Genomic DNA, 26,447 nt, shown 5'->3' on the forward strand with positions numbered 1-26,447 from the left:
TGAACTACGTACCTCCACAATATAACAGCTTAGCGCTTAGGCTGTGGCCTCTCGACATTTCATGAAAAATTGCATTCGAAGGTTTGTTCTTCCTGAAGGTCAATGCTGAATGTAATCATCAGTGAAATGTCAGGAGACCACAGCTGTCCTTCGGAGAGAGCAGACTCATGAGAACTACATCTCTTCTGGACCCAAATAACTTGTACACAGAATTGTCTCCATAATCCTATAATAATAATAATAATAATAATAATAATAATAATAATAATAATAATAATAATAATAATAATAATAATAATAATAATAATAATAATCATCATCATCATCATCATCATCATCAACACCACCATCCACTTCAGCTTATCTTACTCTCTAAGGCAGAGTTCATTAATCCCATAGGAAAACTATCATCCTCAATTTGCCTCACATGACACCCAGTTCATTCACTCAGCTTCATTTCTAATCTGTTCATAATGAATTTCTTCCTGCCACTGTTCCCAGCTCTTCACATCAACAAACATTTTCTCTTCTTTCACGGTGGTTATCTTCAGCTCACTAATATCCGTGATATCCCAAGTCAACTCTCACCTTGATACCGTTCCCACAGAGCAAAGTTAACCTGACAATCAAGCAAGGTATGGATAATTCCTACACCTTGACTCAAGCTTTCCCTTACACTGCCATCCTGGGAGAATACACAGTCCAAGTTCTTGAAAATAATGGTCCATGTCAGTAGCATTTTTGCATAAAAAACAACAACGTAATTTTGAGGTAAAATACTACATTACAAAATTAAAATTTTTTCTAGTCACCAACATAATGAAACACAGCCAATCGACCAACCATTTTACTTTATTTAGGAAAGATTATAAACAGTAAGTCTACTATTGTATCTTAAAGCTGTTACAGTTGCAGATGTTTGAACAATCCCGTCAAAGGCAAGAAGATTAAAATTACTCTCATATTATACTCATTCAAATACATTCAGCAACTAATTTAAAGTTGTCAAAAGTAAGTGCTTAGAGTGTATACCAACTGAAACTAAAGTCAAGAGGTTTAAAATCTAAGGGAGGACATCTTTCTTACCTTGCAATCACAGTTTAACTGCTGCTTGCTAAAGTAATTAGAAATTCCTAAATATGGATTTATTTCTAAACAAATGATATACTGCTGTGAATATTTATACTAAGAACTGCGATACAATATATGTGAAGAGTGGTGGGCGAAGGGACCAAAGTGTCAAATTGTGTCAAATCTAGCTTTTCAAATTTCTTCCAAAATTATCTACTTGCCAATGCCAGCCAGTGTTGTGCTAAGTGATCTATGACCAGATGCTCCCTCCTTCCATCTTAAAAATTTATTAACAAATGACACTGTGCTATGTCCACGACCAACTTGCACTTCTGAGTGATCTACAGGCCATGCACGCCATTGCCACAACTCGCAGTTACATGTGTGTTGACTGCTTTCTAATTTAGTGTAGTAAATTATTTTTTCTTCTTTTTCCCTGTTCAGCATTAAAAAGGATGGGAAAGCTTTCCAAAATAGTGAAGAATAGTGGAAAGTGAAGCTAGAATAAAAGGAAATAAGTATGAAACTGTAAAACTCAAAAGGTGATGGAAAGGAGAATATTTTCAAAATCAATAGCACCTCATCGAAATACTGTATCCTGACACCTTCAAAATTGGAATAAGTAAGGCTTCATGTCTAAAAGTCTTGGTATGATTTCCTAGAGGACAACATACATTGAGCTAGAGTCTTGGGATAAAAACAAAACGTGCTAAACCAGTTATCACCATCAATCTTGTGAAGAAAGCAGAAGTTTTGACTTCACCAGACAATGAACCTGTCTGTAAACAGACACTGGAACTATGCTCAAATTTTTGAGTGAAGAAAATAAGATGTCTTTTGAAGAAGTTCCATGTGCCCAACAACAACTGAACACAATTTAGATCATTAGATTATACTAACAACTTGGACTCTGATCTTTCCTTCAAAGACGACTTAGTTAATTCCTAAACTAAAACATTTATAAAAGCGTCAATTTGATTTTTTTGGCACATTCTCTCTTTTATTTTTTATACCAATGGTGTTTGTGAGAGTAAACAGCTTATGAAAAGATTTTGTTCAAAGATTTACTGGTAGACAGCTTCCCCCCCACCTCTCAAATAAATCCCTTGGGCACTTACATCACTTTGCCCTGCCACTCCTCATACAAATATTAATATCACTAATCTTTTAATATCATTTTGAATTAGCACTTCTTACTTACAGATCACATTTATGAAAGAAGATAACTAGCAATTCTAGACATAAATAGTCACACATTTTGGCTTTTACTGAACAACCAGTTGTCAAGGTCATAGACTACACATGTGCTCAAGTTTGCTCTTTGTGTGTTTAACTGTGAAAGAGAGATTGAGTATCATCATCTTGTTAGCATGGGATGGGGGAAATATGAAAATAAAATAGATGTAACAGCTCTGCATGGGGCAGGGAAGTTACCTATCATAATGAGATTTCTACAGACCAAAAAAAGCTTTGAAGATCAGCAAAAGGTTTGCTTATCGGACAGTCCAGAGATTTACTGAGACTGGCAGCATGAGAAATCGTGCAAAAGTTGGTTGACCTTGCATGGTGCGAACAGCGGCTGCTGTTAAAGCAGGGCTGGCCCGCATCTGCTGAGGAAGTAATTAATTATGGTGCAATGACTGATGTCGGTGGTAACTAATGGAGACCTTGGACTTGCAGCTTATTGGCATAGTACTGAATATTTCTGGGCACCACAACTGAAGCAGCAGAGGGAGCTGAAATCAAAATGGTTCCTGCAGCAGTACAGCAGTGATGGACATTGCAGAATTCTCTTCTGTCATTTTGGAGGTTAAAACTCTCTTCAGCGGTGAAGAGTTTTAACTTCCAAAATGACAGGGTATATGCTTGAAGCTCTCGAGAAGTTCACGAGAGATTCCTAAAGTCCAGAGAGGCCAGCACCCCTCTTCAATCCTGGTTTGGTGGGGGATAAGCAATGAGGGTTCCGCCGGACTTTGTTCTTGTGAAAAAGTCTTAAAAACCAATGCCAAAATGTACGTGGAAAGTGTTCGTTGAACCAAATAATGTTTAACAATAAACCCTGATGCTTCCAGAAAGATTCTGCCCCAGCTCGTAAGGTGAGGATGACGCAACAATGGCTCAAGGTACATGATTTCATCTTCACTGCTGATTAGCACCTCGTAGCCTTTATCTCAATTTCCTTGACTACAAATTGTGGTAAGTGCCAAGAGAAAAATGCCTGCAGGAAATGGCATCCTGCTACTCAAACCTTAAAGCATTCTTTGATGGCAGCAGCGGTGTTTTTTCCCAAGACCATTTGTGCTGCAGTAGACGAATGGCCAGAGAAACTTTCAGCCTGTGTGAAGGCAAAAGGTGAGCATTTTGAAATCTGACTAGTGTAATATGTGTGCTGTACATGTAAGTGTAGTACAGCAAAAGGAAATAAATACATCTCAAACCATATTTAACTTATTCCAAGATAGTGTGCAACATTATTTATGGCTAGACTAACTGGAAAAGTAGTTAGTAGCAACTGATATGCCATGAAAGTATTTGAATAAGTTCTTTTAGAAATTCTCAAAAACTTATCCTTAAACATGGACCATTTATTGAAATGCTGGGAAAAGAAGTTAAAAGCATTCTTCAAAACAAAGATTGTGACAAAAAACAAATTTCACTGTATCACAAACACAGAGAGTTACAAGAACATCACAGTATATTGTACAGACCCCTAAAAAGGGCTTCCATTAATGTTACCCACAATGCACTTTGCTGAGGCAGGCTACATACCTGCTTCTCCAAACTGGCACGTTCCTCAATGGTAGAAAGTCGATCATCACTGTCATCACTGTCGTTGCACTGTTCTTCATACTCCTGAATCTTGGCCATCAATTCAGCGTATTTCTCGTCACTCAGTCTTTGTTCCTGATCGTAAAGACGACGCTCCTCCTCTAGTTTATTTGCCCAATAATCTTCACACTTTTCATATTCCTGCCGAAGAAGTTCTAGGCTTGCTTCCAGATCTGCGCATCGTTCTTCTGCTTCACCTAACTTTGTAGTTAAGCTCTGCACCTCAGAATGCAGTTTCTGTATTGCACTTGCTCCACCAAGAGCAGCAGATATTTTTTGCATTTCTTCATGTAATTTTTGTACTTCCTCCAAAGGAAACTCACTTGTCTTTTCAAGCTTTACTGACAACTTTCCAACTTCGTTCAATAAATTTTGAACCTTACCATCTTCTAACTTACTCAGTCTCTTCAATTCTGTTTCCTTACCTACAGACGAGGAACTCCTATCAACTAAAGAATGTCCTGACTTGCCCTGATCTGAAACAACACATAACACTTCACGCTGCGAATCCTTTATAGCACCACTCTTTTGCTCAATTCCCTGAGAACTTCCCTGCTTTGCACTTTCTACAGAACTGTCCCTAACATGAATACTAATACTGGACTCAACACTTTGTGACACTATCCCACTTTCAACTCTACCGATCTCATTAGGTTGGGGGCAAGCTTTACTATTATCGGCAAGAAACTGGGATGTTTCACTTTCCACACACCTGCTTTTAGGCAAAACACATTTGTCAATTAACATAGATTCAGATACACTAACAAGATTGTTTGCTTCTAACAAGCGCATGGAACCACTATCCTCCAAAGGAAGACGATTCTTTAAATCTGATATGTGAATCTTCAAGGCACAATTTTCTTTGGAACAAGCATCCTTCTCTGACAATATTTTCACTATTTCTACCTTAATTTGCTCTAACTGAGACTTTAAGTCTCTACAGTGCTGTTCTAACTGTTCTACATCTTTGGCATTCTCCTGCTGCTCGACAAACGGCCCGCTTGTCATCACTGCTGTGGTAACTCTTTGGTTCATACAGCGGTGCTGTAGACTAGACATCAACTCCTTATCTTCCAGAAGCTCCTGTAAAGCTTGCTGATGAACAAGTTTGAAAACCTGCCAAAAACAAAAAAGAATCCTTAACAATATTAGCATGATAAGTATAAAAAGTTTTTTCTTTTTACATCTTTTGTGTTACTGGTTTAACATTATCTGTGCACTATATATCATACCTATTACAGAAAAACCTTGATAAGATGCTCTCGTTTATTACAGTATTCGAGGTAATATTTGCTTTATTTTTGCCTGGTCCATAGATATTTCCTACAGCAACCCATTATGAAATACCCTGATATACAGTGCTTTGCTCCCTTTTAATATGATCTTTATTGAGGGAATATTATTTGGTTAACTTTTAGTAAAGTTCAGAAGAAATGGAAAAGGTTGCTCCCTCGTCGCAAGTGTACTTACAGACCTGAAGAAAACTGTAAACTTTACCTGCTGCTAAAGGGTAGGAAGAGTAATCTGACATTCAGACCCTGCAGTCAGCTTATCTTAATCTTGCCATCTCACCATGGGAAGTCTGCGGTGTGTACAGAGTACACACAGGCAGAGGTGAGGAGAGACCAATTTATGACTTCTTGGAAAGAAATTGCTACATACCAATGTAGAAATCACAGACAAGGAAGTGAGAGAAGAAACCTTTTCATCACATCCTTGGCTGGTTTACCTGGACAGTTCTAAGATTGCTCTTCAGCTGTGTTCATTGTATTGAAGCTTGTCTGCGATTATGTGCGAGAAAAGGGAAGCACTTTCCTTATCAGATAAACTAGAAATTTTGCGAAAGCAACCAGAAACAGCTCGCTGATTCATTAAGAATTCCATCGTCTGACATTAAAAATCTGTGATACAATGACTGTAGGCATAACATCATGAAGATATAACACTGTTTTTTATTTAATTACTGAATTTTAATTAAATGATACATCAATAGGTAGTCTCAATTACAATGAGGAACATTCAAATTACGTCATTACATTGTTTAGTTTCTTCCTGCTTAATACGGGGTCCTGTTTAAAACACAATATTCATAGGGTTCCTTGGACAGCAACCTATCAAGGTTTTACTGTATGTTACAATATTAATCTACACATCAGAGAGAGAGAAGATAAAGGCAGTATTGAAAGAGAAATCCTTAGAAGAGAGAGCATAGAAATGTTAAATTTAATGGTATGGATATGTCAAAACAAATGAAAAACTCAAGAATACTCATAAGAAAGGACGGGATGGGGATGGGCAGTAAGAGGCCGAGAGGCCATGACCCAAACTATCCAGCAATTGCAATCTCCCTGTGAAAAAAAAAAAAAAAAAAAAAAAAAAAGAAATATATAGACTTACCTGTTTCAGCTGGCCCTTGAAGACCTTCCTGTGGTTCCAGAAGGCATCCGATGAAGACTCCTGGTTTACCTCTGACTCGCACATCTGCATCAAAACAGCAACAGAGATCTTGTGATTTGTTTATTTTGCACAGGAACAGTCAACAGGTAGAAACAAGCCAATCACAAGCACTACATAGCATGATAAGCTGTCATGCAGACAAGCAAGAGCTAAAGATACGATGTAACTACAGTAAAAGAAGTCTGAAAATGGTGCACTACAGCCAAGAAATACAGTAATGCCTCATCCTATTGTACAAAGGCAAGAAAAACTCAGAAAAGCAGTGCAGTAGTGGTAGAATGGGATTCAACCAACTATTTCATAAGTTTTTTATATCTTAGTGTACCATGATAAAATAAATGGTTTTCGATACACTGGCAGGAGCCTCAAGAGCTGCAGAATAATACTAGAGGGTCTAAAATTGGCCAGGCTCGTGAATCATCATTCCAAATATAAAGGGGACTTACACTGGACGAATGTGAGAAACTAGAGACAGTCATTAAGATGTACTTCATTGGAGAACTTTGTATTACATTCTTATGATAAAAATAAACATATTCTAATGTCATAAGCAGAGTCACCTTATACTAGATGGAAATAAGCAGAAAAGTGGTGTCCACAGACCGTAGGAATACAACACCTCCCAATTTCTAAGCAGGTGCTTTACCATATTTGAAGGTTCATATTTTACAGGTTGAGACTTGAAGCTTTTATAACAAAGCCAGATAAAATAGACAAGAATAACTGGAAATGAACATTTTTAAACCAGCACATTCTATTAATAACATTATGTTTCATGTTGAGGATAATATACAAAAATAAAACAGTGATGGCTTGTGGCAGAATGAGTTCACAGTTCAAAGTACTTTAGGAATCATCATCATCATCATCAATTTCCCTCATTCAGCTCCCACCGGGTTGGGATGTTTATGGTACCTTTCGGTCTTCCTCTATCCAACCATCATTGTTCCTCCTTAACTATGTTCCAATTCAGGTTTCTACTAATTATAGTATAGAAAACATTCAAGGCAATCATATTTCATGATTATTATTCATTATACACATAAATCTATCGCTAGAAGCATGAATTGGCAGGGTGGTATTCTAGTAGAGGAAATATATTATTAATAATAATAATAATAATAATGTTATTGACTCTACGTCCCACTAACTACTTTTTACTGGTTTTCGGAGATGCTGAGATGCCAGAATTTAGTCCCGCATGACTTTTTTTTAGATGCCAGTAAATCTACCGACACGAGGCTGACATATCTGAGCAAATTTCATATACCACCAGACTGAGCCAGGATCAAACCTACCAAGTTGGGGTCAGAAGACCAACGCCTCAACCGTCTGAGCCGCTCAACCCGGTTAGAGGAAATCTTGCAAATTTGTTTCATTTGATGACCCAACTTCCAGCCTAGTATGTTGGAACTTAAAGCGAAATTCAGTAAGTACGGTGTGATATAGAACACTCAGATTTGATTTATTATATTTAAATATGCAGCTGTAATGTTTTGTGACATAAAAAGAAGCTTCTCTCTATTGCTTTATATCTTTCTCTTTTTATTCTTTAAAATGTGGTAAAACATTTTAAGCTTCTATGCTATTAGAGATGGAAGGTGAGATATGTATAGATACACATTCATTATGGACAGTTATGTCTTTCAGCATTCAGTTTGCAAGCCTCTGTGAATTACCTTAGCACCTCAACGGTTCTCTATTTGCACCTAGCCCTGTAGCCTCTTCTCATCCTATACTACAGTATAACAATTTGGAAACAACAGTGGGGAAGCTCCAGAGGAACATCAGTTATATACCATCTTCTGTCACGTACAGACTGACGACAGTTTCAATCTTCCTCGTCAAACATGGGCAACCTCGAATCAGATTAGAACAGAGCACAGTAGATGGAAGGACTTGCTATTTAAGTGCAGGAAGGTATGGTAGCTAATCCAGAGTGTGATTGTTGAGCCCCTTGACAGACTACGGAGAAAATCACACACGTGAATGCAAACTGTGAGCCTAGTCTGGTGAGTGGACTGATGATAACATAGCCTCCCCTGAGGCAATAAAATGGATCTATGAACTAGATGTCAGCCTCTTGAGCATTTTTTGCATGGTTGTGCTTTGTATATAAATTACTATATACAATGAAAGCCATACACTAAATAAATAAATAATAAATAACAACCTTATACTTCACTATAATTTAGAATTATTCTACAAACTGTGTATTCCAATTATGAGCAACAATACAAGGAAAACTTCCTACTTCTCTACAAAAATGAACCCCCAATCGATATTTGGTAGTTATAACAAAAGGATTTCTTTTTCCCCTTAATAAATCTCCCAAACATACCACATACATATTTGTACAGTACATTAAGGAATGGCTAAATCAGTCCCATGCGGTTTGTGTTATTATCAGCCCATCTTGACCAGGCTACCAGTCGGCACTGTAGCAGTGACCAAGGTAAAAGCACTCAAGAAAGGTATTGGGGCAAACATTTACAATGAACTCTTTATGATGAAGAATACATTTCTGTGGGACGAGACATTTGTTCCATACATTTATCATGTTGGAATTTCTAATATACTGAGCTTAAAACATGGCATACAGTCAAGACTTGAACCTATGACCAACATTTACAGCCGTGATGAATAACTCATACTGTAATAATGCAGACAATACACTTTTGTGATGATTTGTTTAGCTTGCACTGCTATTAGACGATCTCTTATTTATGCCTTGAGCAAGTTGTTTCAGTTCAGAATGTTTCTTCTTGGCAAAACCAGAAGAAAAACAGAAATGGACTATATCTGTGCAAGGGGTATTACCCAGTATGTAAGCCTCTGTGAATTACCTAGTGGCTTCACAATCGTCTATTTATTCCTAACTTAGCTTTTATCTCCTCATTCCAAGAACCCTCCTGTTCATACCTACTCATATCAGCAATCACTCTCACTACTTTGATGTCATTACTTTCATCTTATGAATAAGATATCCAGTGCCAACATAACTCTCACTCCCATACGGCAAGTTAGTCTGAAAACAGACCATTGTTAAAGATAGTTTTGTCAGAGAGTTGATGTTTCTTACAGAACGCAGCTGATCATAAGTGCAGCCACAATGCATTAGCTTTGACACACCTTGATTCCATTTCACTTACTATACTACCATTCTGAGATATAACACATCCTAAATACTTGAAATGATCCACCTGTTGCAGTTTTATATTCTTGAACAGAAAATCAATCCCTTTTTTCTTCCTAAATGACATCACTTCTGTCTTGGAAATGCTAAATTTCATATTATAGTTGCTGCATCTCTTTTCAACCTCCAAAATATTACATTGTATGCTTTCAGCACAGATTGCCATTGAAATTAAGTTACAAGTACAGGCTGAACTGTTTACTACAAATACACCTATCTGAATCCCTCCTTGCTATTTTACTGTATACCTTTCGGCAAAGCATCCATGAACACTATGAACAACAAAGGTGAAAGATTACAGTCTTGTCTAAATCTTGTAACTACTTTGAACCAAGAACCCATTCCACCATCAATTCTCACTGTAACCCGATTATCAACAATGGTTACCACTGCCCCTTCTTCTCTAACTCTCTATAATCCTGTCCATAAGTAGACCTATATATGGTAATCCTCCTCCTGCTGCTAAAATCCACTAAAGTAGAATCATATGACCAGCTTAGCCTAAAGAGTACACTCTAAATTTAAGATTCACCTCTTTATTAGAAATACTCCAATACAAGCTTAGTACCTGTCAGTGATAGGTTATTGATAAAAGCTATCACAACAGCAACCACAAAACAACATTTGGTAGTCTGTGAAATATGTAAAAATCTCAGAAATCTCTATTATTATTATTATTCCTTGTATGGTTTTTGTCCCCTTACTGCAGCTATAGGGGCTGCCTGGCTGAGGTGGTAAAGGCGTGCTCGGTTCGCCCAGAAGGACGTGGGTTTGAATCCCCGTCAGGAAGTCGTAAAATTTAAGAAACGAGATTTCCACTTCCGGAGGTGCACATGGCCCTGAGGTTCACTCAGCCTACACCAAAAATGAGTACCAGGTTAATTCCTGGAGGCAAAGGCGGCCGGGCGTAGAGCTAACCACTCTACCCCATCAAGTGCCGCGCTTAAGGATGCCAGAAGCCTTTACCTTCCACCCCCTCTAAGGGCCTTCATGGCCTGTACGGAAATGACTTTGCTTTGCTTTGCTTTGCTTTGCTTTGCTTTGCTTTGCTTTTACTGCAGCTATGCCAATCAAATAATATCAAGTCTAATCCACAATCTGGCTAGAATTTAAATGTAGTTTTGAGTTTTGCCAGTGTCGACACTCCAGTTGAATAACACCAAGAGGTCTGCTCAAGGCTTAACGTTCTCATCTGATGGACGAATCATCATCACCAGTGTCATACGTCTTCACTCTATATGAACTGAATCCAGGCTTTTGGTATGTAATATAGTGAATAAAAATCCATACCACCATCTTTCCTACCCTGCCAGCCAACATTCCGATGGTGATTTTTTCCCCCCACAAAAGGCACTCGAACAGGCTAATCACAGTGTTAGACTATAAAAATCTAATGCCATAGTGATGATGGTCACCAGGCGGGCTATTCTTATGTTAGCCACCACCGATAAAGGCTGCAGCTGGAAGTTCTGAATCCACGTCTTTCTTTTATGTGTACTCCATCCATGCGTACTATCACAGTAAGTCGCTGCTCTTCGGCTGTTTCTCCATGTACATTTTAATGTTATAACCCAATTGAATCCCATTCTGCCAATCTATTCCTTTCAATATAATTAATCTAAACCATGAACATTTAAGACTGAATGATTACAGCCCTATCTGCCTCCAGCAACCTCAACTACACATTCTGGATCAGTGGTAATGTGTCAGCCTCTGGATGCCGAGATCGTTGGTTCAAACCCTGCAGACGTAGTAAGATTCTTGGGCAGAATAAAGAGCGTTTGATACTCTAGGCAGAATAAAGAGCATTTGATACTCTAAGTCGTAAGAAGTCGGCATGTAAAAGATCTCTGGTGACACATTTGGTGTTTACCCGACAAAAGCAATTAAAACTCAGCTATAGACTGCCCAAGAGAGATCAAATTTACTCAGCCATCTGGTAGAGTAAAATGGAACATAAAAATTGATGCTCAGGAAGCCTAGATGGCAACAAATCAAAATGCCTGCAACACAGCAGCTGAGGCCATATGATTATTATTATTCTACTATCAACTTCCACAATCACCTCACTCTCAACATGAATGTCTCCGTGGTTCAGGCGGCAGCGCGTTGGTCTCTCACCGCTGGGTTCCGTGGATCAAATCCCGGTCACTCCATGTGAGACTTGTGCTGGACAAAGCAGAGGCGGGACAGGTTTTTCTCTGGGTACTCCGATTTTCCGTGTCATCTTTCATTCCAGCAACAATCACCATCAACATCTCATCTCATCTGTCAGTCATTTATCATTGCCCCAGAGGAGTGCGACAGGCTACGGCAGCTGGCACATTTTCCTATCATCGCTGCTAGATGGGGGCATCATTCATTCCATTCCTGACCCGGTCGAATGACTGGAAACAGGCTGTGGATTTTCGTTTCGTTACTGGTTTTACTATTTCAAAGGATTTCCGAGATGACAGAATTTTGTTCTGCAGGAGTTCTTTTATGTGCCAATAAATCTAACATAAGGCTGGTGCATTTAAGCACTTTCAAATACCACTGAACTGAGGCAGGATCGAACCCACCAGCTTGAGTTCAAAAGGCCAGCATTCTATCATCTGAGCTACTCAGCCTGACACTGTATATCTCAATTACTTAGAAACTGTAACCAGCATTATTAATCCTCATTGTTTTGAAACCTAGTAGTCTTTTATATGAACTAATGAATAATTGATGGTCTATTATTTGAAAGGGATACCAGAAATAAAATCTCATCAGCTTTAGATTCATCCTGTGAGGTAGATATAAACTGAACAGTGGGCACATCAGGGCTGTAATTAATTAGATTTCCAACAAAGTGAGAAAAGAAAATGACTCCACCAATCGTGCAATGAGAATAATAACCACATCAATAAAACCATTTGCAGCCCAGCACATCACAGTAAGAGACCAACCAACCATCCATTTAACAGTTCAATTTACACAAGCATAAAGCATAACTTTGGAAAAATAACATGTTGAAGAACAGTTGAGATGCCATATTACACAGCTATTTCAGGAAAGGATCTGAAAATAACGAGATCACAAGAGATTACAGCCAACACCAGCATGACATTGCAGACTATAGCAAGCATATTATACATAACTTGTAGTCACAGAAATTCAGAATTTATTTAGAAAATGCTGTAAAAATCAAATTTACAATAAAATGGATCAGATAAACAAAATACCCACCATATTCCCAGGTTCAGTAATTTGAATGTTTCTTTCAGTGAACTATCATAATAGTACAGCAGACATTTGCTAAGATTTAAAAATTCTTGCTGCAAGGCAGTGTCCATAAACTCTTCTTCTTCTTCTTCTTCACAAACAGGTCACCTAGGACCACATCGAACCAACATTTTTTTGATCTTCCTCCTTGTCCAGTAGTTCTTCACTCTCAAGTACTGTGCAAGTTTCCGTTCCTCTGACCATTTACCTCGCATAGGTTCCTGTTCTCCTTCCTCAAATCCTCATGTTTGGACTATTCTGATTTAATTCCATTCAAGTAGATCTGGTGTTCCTAGTTCAATGAAGTCTTTATTCGTTAAACAACATTATATATTAAACGATTAAATTTCTGTCACCACCCTTATGTTGGGGCTACAAGAGTGCACAAAGTCTGGCTATTGTAATGCTCGTTGTGAAAAAGGAAGAATTTAGCGTACATGCCTCCATACTCTACAAGAGTACTGGCCAACAGTAACTTTCAGTAAGTTCACTTTTATAATTACCAATGCCCTTCAACTATAGTCTAATGACTACTATGCAGATTTTATTTTTTACTATTTGCTTTATGCCGCACCAACACAGATAGATCTTATGGAGACAACAGGATAGGAAAGGGCTAGGAGTGGGAAGGAAGCGACTGTGGCCTTAATAAAGGCACAGCCCCAGCATTTGCCTAGTGTGAAAATGGGAAACACGGAAAACCATCTTCAGGGCTGTGAAACTCACTATCTCCCAAATGAACGCTGACAGTTATAGATCCAAACCACACAGCTACTCGCTTAGTAAATGCAGACTTTAACATCGCCGTTCTCACAATAACCTAACTTTCAATACCACACTCACAGCAGGATGACAATGCTTCCTTGCTGATGGTACACCTACACACTGTACACTTCATTTTCTTCAAATCTATTTTGGTTGCAAGGAGTATAACTACATAAGTATTTGTTTACATTTGCAATCAGAGCTAAAGACTACTTCGCTGACACTACATACACATTCAACACTGAATACTGCTGATGAAACTTACAATGGTAATGGAGAGCCCTTCTGATAAATTTAGCTTTAAACTCAGAATAAAATTGTTTTCTGTTTACAATTTCAGTTTTTCAGTTATTGCCAGTCACCATGTAATAACTAATACAACTTGAGAACTGTAGTTAATCAACTCATGCTGAAATGATGAATATTATCAACTGCTTTTGCTCTTTTATTTCTCTTACCTCCACAGTTGACACAGGTCTAATAATCTAATTAGCAACATTCACCAACAGTAACATGACACCCACCACCTCTATGCTGAGCTAATAAAACTATTTAGCAAACCTTTTTTTACTGTATGATCCTGCAAAACAATGACTTCCTTAAAAAGTCAGGCTGACTGTTATCTCTGTTGTATTCCTTATACTGTCTGCTACTAATCACATTACAGAGATTATAAGTCATCTAGATTGCCAGAAATGTCTAGATGGTTTCTGATGTTTGATCTTTACTCAACACCTCCAATCCCTTAAATTAATCTATTTATACTTGCTAGTCTTGTAATAAAAGCTATAACTAGCCATAGGGGGAGGCATACATAACATTTGTTGAGGAATGGTGGGGTTTAGAGTTTTGGATATTTTCCTTGTATATTTCAGGACAAGACATTATTATACCATAATTATTTTAATATGAAACAGCAATGTATTCTCAAGAATAATTCTAATTAAATAAGACAAAGCAAAACAATAACCAATGATTACAGGAAGAAACAAAATTACATAATGCAAAACACAAAACAATGGTACAATGAAAAATTTGCTAAAGAAATTTGTTTAGCTTATAGACATTGTTCTACATTTCTAGTACCATTATTGCAGTTCTTTGTACTGCAAGCTTTCACAACAATAATTGAATACAGAGCTCTTTAATCAGAAATTTCTACGCTACAACTTACCACACTGGAGTCCATATACAGCGTCTCTTATAAACCCAGACCATCCAGCGACGTTTCTACTCTCCGAGACCTAAGGAGCTGTACGGAAGGCGCGCGCATAGATCTGACCTTGTAAGGAGCATGCACGTATTTGACCTAGCATCAATAGCCAGTCTGAATCTCAGCTGTTAACAGGGTGAGACATCATTGCAACACCGTATTTTCGTACGTAAAAGTTATTTTAAGTATGAGTCGGCTCGACAGGTATGCGATGCTTTTGTTCAGCAATTTCCTGGTGAAGTGCAATCTTCACAGATTCATGGAATTGAAAATAAATTTGGAACTACTGGCTCAGTGCTCAATAAAAAACATTCGCGCATATGAAAGTTTTAACAGACGAAAAGCTAGGAGACATTGGTGCGAATCTAATTAACAATCTTCACCGACAGTAACACGACACCCACCACATGTAGGGGTTTCGGTTTCTTCTGCACACAGAGCAACAAAACTGTTACACCTCAAACCGTACAGGTTTACATGCGCCCATTGTTTAAAACCTGCTGATCCAGCCACAAGAATGAGATATTGTGAGTGGTATCTTGCATCACTGAATGATCGTTTACTCGACCCACAGCTTGTGTTTTTTTTTCCGATGAGGCCTAGTTTCATCTTAATGGATGTGTGAACAGTCATAACTCTTGCTACTGGTGTACAGAAAATCCTAATGGTGTTTATGAAGTCCCTCATTATGAAGGATGACACTTCCAGCATCTTTTATAAGGTAAGATTTCATATAAGATTGTATACACACAGCACGTGACGTAAATTGGGCTGAGGCAGCTGCTGTAGCGCAGAGTACAAACACCATGCGCTCACTCTGGGTTTGTAAGACCGACCCTGTATGTGACCAAGTAATATTTCACCTATCAAGTAGATTACTGCATTCTTAACATTAATAGGCCAAAGCACGTCAGTACTTCTCAGCTTTAAAAAAATGCTTGGAAGATGAAAGGAAGGAACAAAGACTTCTCTTTTAGTAGTAGTAGTAGTAGTAGTAGTAGTAGTAGTAGTAGTTTTATTTCTTGCTTTTTGGTATTGAAAATATTCCAATTAAAATGTTAACACAGAAAATACACTGAATGAAATTCGGCACATACAATCCTTAACTAATACGTGATGCTTATATATTAAAAAAATTGTAAGAATTTATACAATGATTTTTTCCCCTGTTTGTTTAAGATTTCTCTTGTTCACATTTCTCTGCCCCTCATTCATACAATATGTCCTCTTGATGAATTCTTCTTTCCTCTTTATCCACGTACACTCGTATAACAGCTGTCTCCTTGTTTCTTCATTTTGTCTGCATATTCTGCATTTCTTTTTATCTTCTTTGGCCCAGTACACATGGGTCAGAACTTCGCTCCCGCAACTGAATCAGGCAATGACGATTTGGTCCTGCTTGTGTCCTCTTCTGCGTAGTTACTGCAGTAAATCCTTTCTCTAATATTCTTATATATTTGACAGTAAAAGCTACAGCAAACACATAAGAAAATACAGACTACCAAAAGGATTATTCCATCTTATGAAATAATGGTAACATCCTTTGCTGAAAGTCACAATGTACTGTACTGTCATAGACTGCATTATTAATTCATTTATGAATGGCCTCAACTATAATGTGCAGGCATTTTGATTTGATACCATTTACGCTACCTGTATTTCGATTTAGATGTTCTGTTTTACTTTACCAGATGGCAGCAAATCGGATCTCTGCTGAGCATCTTTAATTCATTTTGTTGGGTAAACACCAAATGTGCCACCAGAAATCTTTTAGATGCTGTAATATTATGGCATGTGGCCTCTGAAGAGGTCTGGTGCAGGTTCATCTGAGTTGATGTCAATGAGGGACCTGCACATCTGTGATGATAGGGTTCTCCTTCGGATGAAATCTAATGCTGAGTGCGCTACAGCCCATGGCCAGAGGAATTAACCAATATAAAATCCCCACCCTGGCCAGGAATCAAACCCAGGACCCCTTGGACCAAAACCCAGAGCACTAATCAGTTAGCCACGGAGTTGGACTGAGCCAGGATTGAACCTGTCAAGTTGGAGTCAGAAGGCCAGCGCCCCAACTGTCTGAGCCACTCAGCCAAGAATAATAATAATAATAATAATAATAATAATAATAATAATAATAATAATAATAGTAATGACACACAAAATTGTCCAAAAAATGAGAAGTTTAATGTTTCTTTTAAACAAATTATATATCTTCTCCCAGAGGGTCATGTTGGTCCACATTTTCCGAGCCTTTCAGCTATTGTCCAAGTATTCTTCAGAACCTGAGAAGCACTGAATCTATTTTACTGTCTCAAAGTAAAGTTCCCAAACAGAAACCATAATTTAATTTTATCAACTGAAAATATTAGAAACACTTTCAAGCTCCTTAGGGCTTTCCAGTTGTGAAATTAGTTATATGGCTAGTTAGTACATACATTTTGGTGGGCTTAGCACGTTGATATATTATAGCGCCACCTGGCTCGGTGAGAAAAGCATCAGGAAGTTACCTTACTCCTCATTTCCCTAGCATACCTCTTCAATTACACCCACGCTATTTACAACAGCTAATGATGGGGCTGGAGATGATTGAACCAGCCTCTGGGCTGAGGACTTAACACTATGAAGTTCCTAGCGTTCCAGAGTGCTCGAGTTTTATGACTCGCTTGCCGTGCTGAATGCTCCAAAATTCTCGTCACACATGCAGTCATTAGAAGTGTACTGACAGAAATACTGAAGGGAATCACGAAACAACAGTGCATTCCCATGACTCGACAAGCTTTCAGCACCCAGTTGATAGTCTTTCCTCTATGTATTTCACAAGCAGTAGTGATAATGATTCCGGGAATCGTGAAAAATGTGAACAAATAATGTGTAAAGAATGATGGACAGGGCTACAGGGAAACAAAAGCAAAGCAAAGCAAATTCACCTCCGTACAGGCTATAAAGGCCCTTGGAGGAGTGGAAGGTAAAGGCTTCCACCATTGTTAACCTCGGCGCGTGATGGGGTAGAATGGTTAGCTCTACGCCCGGACACCTTTGTCCCCAGGAATTAACCTGGTACTCATTTTTGGTGTAGGCTGAGTGAACCTCAGGGCCATACGCATCTCCGGAAGTGGAAACCTCTTTTCTTAAATTGTACGACTTCCTGACGGAGATTCGAACCCACGTCCTTCCGGACGAACCGAGCATGCCTTTACCGCCACGGCCAGGCAGCCCCTCTACAGGGAAACATTACTAGTAATATTATGATAATCGTTATAATGAACTGGAAATATGGGAAAACAATGCTGGTTTAAATCCATGATTTACCTTCCAAAAGTTCAGAAAAATATTTTAAAAATTATTTGTGGGATGGGAATTTTATCCATGCCAAATATTTACAAAGAAGAACAGGTACTGTTGATACTACCTGGCAAAACATTACACAGACGATATAAGGGCATAAGTTTTACAGTGTATATGTATATATATATATATATATATATATATATATTTAAAACCAGAAATGTGATGATTATTTCCTACGAGACTTTTGAGTGTTCCCGTTAGTAAGGCAGGCAATGACACTGAATTGGTTTAGGAAACTTGGGCAATATTTAGATTCAAAATTAGGGTGAATAGAAATATATATGTATTGATCATTTAGAAACAAAATGCAAAAGAAATTACAATCATATCTTTATTCATCTGACTTCTTTATTGTTTTCTTTGAAGGGTGACATTTATGCTGCTGCATCTATTGGGATTTAAATGCCCCCTGTCAGAAAACACAGTAATTCCAGCCGGGCTGGTGCCCTTAAACAGGGAACGGCAAACAGTCAATACATACAAATGAAATATTACCTGGGTGCATTTACGTGCTTTCATATGGTGGGTGATAGGGAAAGGGGTCATACGTAACAGGACTTGCTTGGCAATTGTCGTTAAAGCCTGTAGAGCAAAAAACTGCAATAATGGTGTTAAAAACATTGAATGATGTGTCAAATTAATTTTGTACCTATTGTTTTGCAGGTACTGGGGTTTTCTATTTCACATTCATTGATTTTCTTCCCACAGGTCCATGCTTCGCTTTACTTAATATGAAATAACGCTGAGAACAGATCACTATTAAACGTTAAAGTATTGGATAATATAACAGGTAATGTCTTTTATTACAAACTTTTTAATGTTACACAGACCTTACGACGACAATGCGATAGAAACGGCTACGAGAGGGAAGGAAGTGCTCGTGGCCCAAATTATGTGACAGCCCCAGCATTTGCCTGGTGTGAAAATGGGAAACCATGGAAAACCATATTAAAGGTTGCTGACAGTGGGGTTCGAACCCATTATCATCCAAATGCAAGCTGATAGCTATGTAACTCAAACCACATAGTCACTCCCTTGGTTAATAGCCAATAGGTAATATCTCAAATTGAAACACACAAGGAAAAATGTCGAAGGCATTGAAAGCTCATCTTTACTTCATTTCTCACACCAAAACTGTGATAAGATGTTAGATATCTTGGTATACTTCTATACTGTCTTCCTAAGCACAGAGATACAAAAGAAACATTATATTTTCACTGCAGACAAACATAAATCAGCTTTACATTGCTTTGATCACGAACTCTTTATCTGAATAAATTGTCATCAGCATAAATTGTAACAAAGCAAATAGGCAAAAACATAAATTTTATGTGCATTATTATATCAAACTGCCCAAGTGATCTCCCAATCACCAGATTTACACTGAAAACAATTCTGTCTTAAAAACTGAAAGAAGAAATTTTCATCAAATTTTCTTTCAGTATTACAATGATAGAAATCCGTTATTCACAAAGGAATAAAGAACTATTCTGATAATCTAATAAATACTGAAAATTTGCTACCTACAGAGTGGGCTATAAGTCACAATACCCCCTACTTATTACCACAACATATATATTATTATTTGACTTATTTACATCACTTAGGCCAGAATAAAGTGTAGCTTTCACCAAAGTCCCAGTCTCATCCATGGCTGTGACAATATGGAAGCTGCTGGGGTATGGGTGGTGCTAAGTAATGACATTCAGAGCACGGCTAGTGCATCTGAGTGTTATGAAAGGTGTTGCTCATAGGGTCAGTCGTGCTGCAATAGCACTTTCTGACCCAGTGAGGAAAGCAATGGCAAACTACCTCGCTCCTCGGCTTGCCTAGTACGCCTCATTTTGGTGCTGCCATTGGTTTTTGCGGTTTCCTTATAACCGCATAACCTTTGGTGGTGCTATATGAGGATCCAACCAGCCTCTGGGCTGATGACCTAACAGACCTGACCTAACAGACAGACATAACTAGAACACCATCTTGTGAAAAATAATTATACTTTGGTAACAATAAAAACATCTGTGGCAAGGTGTGATCAACAGCAAGATGTGGGCTGATTGCATGCACTGGAAAACATGTACTGGGATGCTCTGTGACAGGAAAATCCTAGTCCACCTAAAGTCCAAAAACTTCGAACAGTGATTTGTACTGTATGAAGCCATGTGATGACCAGCAACTGAGATCACAGAGAACCAGCTCCATATTATGCAGATGTGAATGTGGTGCCGGACACTGGGCTTCACAGCCTTGACAATACTACCAATGATGACATGCAGCAGGAGGAGTGTGTTGTATTTATCCATTAAAAACTTTATGAATAAAAAGTGTCTTCAGAGGTATGGCCACTCCTTACGAGCAACACCATCTACTGTAGCCAGTATCACACACAACTTTAAAACTGATAGGCATCGACCAGAGGGAAAGCCGAAATAGCGTTGGCAAGACACCATACCTGTATCTGGGGAAGATCAATTTTTGTACAATTGACATCGTAAGTGGTGTACCATAGACAGAACCCTGTACCAGCAGGACAAAGGCCAAGAAGTAGAAGAGGAAGAAGAGGAAGAAGTTGGTAGCAGTGTCAGTAACAAGCAGCTGAATATCATGATAGTGCAATTAGGGCAAGTTGGCAGATATGAGTAATTATTCGATCGAAGAGTGTGTTGTAGTTGTGAGTGTTTGGGTTCATGAAAGACTGCACACAGGGCAGAAAATGCAACAAATTATGACACATTTCAGACTGAGATTTGGGAAGCCACCTCCAAGAAAAGCAATACTATTAGTTTGAGAAATGGACGTTCGGTTCTGGCAGAGTCAAAGGCAGTTCTTGAAGTGGTCGACCAGTCATCAGATTCACTATGTCCTCAATTTGCTGAATCTCTTGAATGATCAACTTGTAAGCCGATACATAAACAGGTAATGCCACGTTCAAAAATGAGCCATCACACGGAGAAGAAATTAAACCTGAGACCTTTCTTTAATCAATGAACTTAGTGAAGGCAATATGAACAAAAGTAGCTAAAATTGCTCTATTACTTACCCAGTTTCCACCCATATCACAGCAACATGTTCTCTTTAGTGATGAGAGTGCAATCTAATGCAGCAATTGCTGTAGGAGTATCACGTTTTGGGCTAGGGAGAATCCACATTTCTCACTGGAGTTGGAATGCAATCCACCATGTTATGTTGTGGGTAGGAGTTGCTACAAATTATGTTGTTGGGCCACACTCTTTTGAAGGGTCTGTTAATGAAACAACCTATCTAAAGATGCTCTGAGATTGGTTACTACTCGAACTAACTGAAAGAAGGGTAATGTATCTGGCGAGGTTACATTAAGATGGGGTGCTGGCCAATTTCACATTATACGTTCACGATTTCTTAAACAACAACTTTTCAAGAAGGTGAATGTTGGCTGTTGGATCCCAACATCACCTCCAAGAAGTCGCAATTTGACCACACATGACAACAGCCTGTGGTGATATATTGGAGATGGACTAACAGATGCTGCGAGAGCTGCCTTAGCAAACGTAACACTACAGATGTTATGTAAGATATCGAGAAGGATCTGGAGATGTATTCAAATGCACAGAGACCATAACAGAGCTCAAAAAGACCCATAATATTTGTAGATAAGTAAGCAGTGGTAGGGTGACTAATGGCTCACCTGTATATTGAGGTTAATAATAAAAATAAAAATGCAGTGCACATTCTAATTCTCTCTACTGAAAATGGAAAGCAGTGATATGACTGGCTGCTGTCATTGGTAGCATGGAATTACTATTTTGAAAGGCCTCTATTTAACTGATAATACAGCAACTACTCCTCAAACACTATTCAAAAACATACATACATACATACATACATAAAATGTTCCCAAAGCTAAATCCTACAGTGGCAAAGCTTGTTGACAGTGTTAAAAACAAGACTATTGCCCCAATTATTCCGGTCGCTGCTGTCCTTCACTGTTGAGAGATTTGGTATATACACTGTACATAATGTTATACCTGCAGGTTAAATTTACATTACAGTTCACCCAATTTCAACTTACAGAATACAAAACCATTTACTTGCAAACATATGATACATAGTTAAATTAAGAAAATCATTCCACATTCAATTCCATGCTGTTAACTTCAAAAACTGCAAGCAAATACCAATCCAATGGGAGTACTTACCAGTTTCTCTAGATTCTAATACAGATGCTACGGGAGGGTCAGTTGATCCTGAAGACTGGCTGTTGGAGTAATATTCATCACACCGGTCTACAGCTCCTCATGATCAACATGGTGTGACATCAATATAAATAATGTAAAGGAAGGAAAAGGGAGCTCACAGGAGAAAAAAGATTATGCCAAAAACTTCCAAAGGAAGTTGGAATTATTCTAACACATTACTTCAGAAAACAGAAATTTTGAGCTAATATCTTAGCAATCCAGTCCATACGATAGTCAAATAGAATTTTTAATGAATTTCATTTGTTAATGAACATAATGGAGGGAAAGCACAATATCAATAAGGAGGGAGAGGGGTAGGAAAAAAAGAAAAAGTGTAAAATTGATCGTTACCAGCCAGTAAGATATTCTGATAAGATGATTCCCAAATTTTATATATAATAATTTACATATTTTAACTTTTACAACTCAAAGAGTGTCAAGGAAGTCATTGAAAGAGATAATATCAACAATAAAATATTGGAACTATGATAATAAAGACTGCTCAAAAAATAGCAAAATACAAATGCAAAGTCTTAGCAGTTTCTGGTACATGGTGCTGTATACTGGTAACGAGTCATCTGCTATGCATTTCTAAATTATTCAGCAGCTGTTAGTTTGCAAGTGTGTTGTGTATGCATCGAGATGTCCAAATATTATCAGCAGTGTTATCAGCATTTGTTTCTACTACAAACTGGGCAAAACTTCCATGGAGACGTACCAAATGATGAAGACAGTTTATGACAATTAGTACACGAGTTGTATGAGTATTACGAGTGGTTCCAGTCGTTTAAGGATGGTTGACAGTCAACAGATCATGACCCGCATTCAGGAAAGCCCTCAATGTCGTCTGATGATGCTGACGTTGTACAAGTTTGTGATGTCATGCATTCTAAACGTCATTTGACAGTTCAGGAAGTAGCAGAAGAATTTTACATCTTGATAGGATAATGACATAAAATTCTTACAAGAAAATATAAATGTGCTGAAAAGCTTTAAAGCTTGTTCCATGATTTCCTCACAGAGCACCGGTGGGAGACGTTTAAAGTTTCCATCCGTCTGGAACTTATGGAATGCACTAATGAAGATGAGAACTTCATAAAGACTATCACAACTGGTGATGAAACATGGGTTTGTGGATACGAGATTGAAATGAAAATGCACTGGGAGTAGTTCACAGGAAACAAAGTTAATGAGGCTGCACATAAGCTTTTTAATGATTATTTTCAAATTTGGGTTATTTTATGAACAGCCTGTGTAATAGTGTATTACAAATATCAACAATTCAATTCTATAGGGAGGGGCTGTGAAAAGTTATTGGTGCTGCCGGGCAGATGGATTGGGGAAATGCTTGCTTTGTTCCAGAGTGGTGGGGATAGAGCGCGCTGTCAAGCAGTGCAGCAAGCATGGTTAGCGGTAAGTTCAGCTTAAGAGTGGAGTTCTTATTGAACGCATGTTACCAGCATTATCAGAGTTGGATTCCTACACTTATTGAAAATTATTTGTGTTAGCTATCAGCTATCAGTATGGGGACACTAGTATTGGACAATGTATGGGTATATCTAGTCGAGACATTTCTCTTTTGGCCCCACCGATTTAAGTGTCAGTGATTTTTTATTTGTGGGGAACTCTTAAAACAGAAAGTGTACAAGAACAATCCATGTACTCTTGAAACCCTGGAGAATGAAATACGACTGATATGTAAAACATCAAAGGTGGAGGTACAAAGTCTTTTGGAATTTTTTCTGCTTTGATGAAAGGCAAGACCTACATCAGTTTTCAACTTAATTCATAAATTAACTGTCAACTAATATAATTTAGGCCTACCGTATTGAAAGTGAATTGTGGGCAATATGTTCCCCGACATCCTCCGTATAGCTCAGTAACTTTTCGTTGCCTCCCTCTGTACTACTCAGATTTTCATCAGAGTAATGGTGTAAGATCTCTACAGATAATATGACTCAAGACAAGACAGCCATATTAGAAATGTACTCCAGAATCAAAGCTGACTCATCTATAAACTATGATATGCTAAGCATATAGTTAGTTATCAACTTTGTTGAAATTATTTTGGCATTCAGCAATTTCTACCACCTCATGCTTTTAGGTGCCAAATGCTTTTTTTTTTTTACAAATGACAAATGTACATCAAAAGAAATCTGACCGTCATGATGGGTAGCATGTTTGATGACAGCAGACTTCTCTGACTGGCAAAGTCATTAAGTGCCCAAAAAGGTTTTGGAACCGTGTTTCTCTCTACCTATCTCTTAGGTACCTTTACCAATCTACTCACAAGGTCAAATAATTAAGTCAGTGAACCAACACAAAAGAATATTATAATATGGTTACATAATTGTGAACGTTATGGTAGCTCTCTACTGCAGTTAACGTGTGAAAGTGGTTAGGTTGCGATAGTATTTATTTTGGTATTAGGAACAACTGAGATTGAAATTTATTATATTGTATATGAAAAATATCAAGCAAAGTGCACTGGATTACTACAGTACATACAGTAAAATTAAGCATATTGAAAATGTTTCTTATGACGAGGGTTTAGAAAGAGATAAAAATAAATTATGACAAAACTGTCTGCAGAACTGTGTGTGCTAACCATGGACTAGCCTCCAGATAAACAGTAGACCAAATATAACTTCAAAATGAAGCATTACATAACAAAAAGTTCTCTCACCAGAAAAAATAAAATAAATGTCATTTTAAGGGGAAAGTGAAGATTATTCTGCTACTGTTTACTAATGTTCAGGGAATTGTGCACTGAGAGTTTCTTAGACAAGGACAAACTGTTATAATGTTTACTAATTTAAAGTCCCACAAACGATCTATGAAAATATTAAAATCAAAAGACACTAAATATATAAACAATATTCAAACAATTTTCAGCAAATAAATGAATCATCTTGTTTTAACAACCTACTGGAATTGATATGTGGATTTGTTTCTTCACAGCTATAGGAAACTCCAAAACAATAATGCATTTCAATGATACCAAGGGCAACACAACTGAAGTTCTGAAGCATTACACAAAATGGAAAAGAATCTTTGCTTGCTTGTTGTTTAAAGCTGCCTACCCCTCTAGGTCACTGATCCAAACGGAAGAGAGACTGGTTGCTATTGGTTTTACGTCACACCGATTCAGACAGGTCGTATTGTGATGATGGGATAGGAGAGGGCTAGGACTGGGCAAGTAATGATCGTGACCTTAATTAAGGTACAGCCCCAACAGGCCTCAATTAAGGTAGAGCCTCAGTGTTTGTCTGGTACAAAAATAGGAAACAAAGGCTATTCTTGATAATGGTACCACACTAACCAACATAGCAAATTAGCTCTTTTTAATTCGGGCAGGGATTTCCAATGCTGGGGTTCAAACTCATCATCTCTTGACTGCATCTCATGAACAGCCACTTTACTTGGTTCATAGTCTATACCAATTGTAATAGAACATCACTACACTGAAATGGCTGACCAAGGCTGACTTTTATAATTTCCTAGATTTTCTACTGATATAGAACTTTTCAATGCAAATTTTTTCTACCACTCTGTAATACTTATGTTTCTGTAAACAATAACTTTTTAGGTTTATATCTTTCTTTTCACATATATACATAACTTAAAAGTATACAATATTATTTTTATACACAGAAGTAAATTCCAAGAAACCACACCACACAAATTACATCAGCAGGAGAGATTCTAAAAGAAATACAATTTCCTTTTCATATACATTATTCACAGATGAGCATTATCTAAATTATATTACACTACACTTGAAAAGAACTTAGTTTCAATGTTCCAATTTCCAATAATAAGAGAAAAATGAAGTACTCCTAGTTATCATGATGGGTCATTTCTATTGTCAATGAAGCTTTATTTACCAATATTTGTAAAGAATATTTTCAAAATGGTATCCCATTAAAAATGACAGCTGAAAATTAGAAGGAAAGAATATTATTTGTACACGTTTATTTAGGGATGTACTAAAGAGGTAGGCTTTGTATGAACATATTGAAAAGTTGAGTAGTTTTACTGGAAACATAAAGAAGAGCCTTTACAACCAACCAGCCAGTGTCCTACATGTAAGAAAATACGATTTATC

At 37.8% G+C, this 26,447-nt stretch overlaps 1 protein-coding gene across 1 annotated transcript in view; it reads right to left on the reverse strand.

Moving 5' to 3' along the window:
- LOC136880912 (ninein homolog) overlaps positions 1-26,447 on the reverse strand; it is a 280,629-nt gene that overhangs the window by 81,006 nt on the left and 173,176 nt on the right. The window contains exons 15-18 of the mRNA XM_068229173.1: positions 16,120-16,247; positions 6,298-6,381; positions 3,841-5,016; positions 1,701-1,715 (exon numbers count right to left, since the gene is read on the reverse strand). Of these exons, the coding sequence (XP_068085274.1) occupies positions 1,701-1,715; positions 3,841-5,016; positions 6,298-6,381; positions 16,120-16,247 (1,403 nt within the window). The remainder of the gene's footprint in view (positions 1-1,700; positions 1,716-3,840; positions 5,017-6,297; positions 6,382-16,119; positions 16,248-26,447) is intronic.

This window comes from Anabrus simplex, chromosome 9 (genome assembly GCF_040414725.1).
Source record: "Anabrus simplex isolate iqAnaSimp1 chromosome 9, ASM4041472v1, whole genome shotgun sequence".
NCBI lineage: Eukaryota > Metazoa > Arthropoda > Insecta > Orthoptera > Tettigoniidae > Anabrus > Anabrus simplex.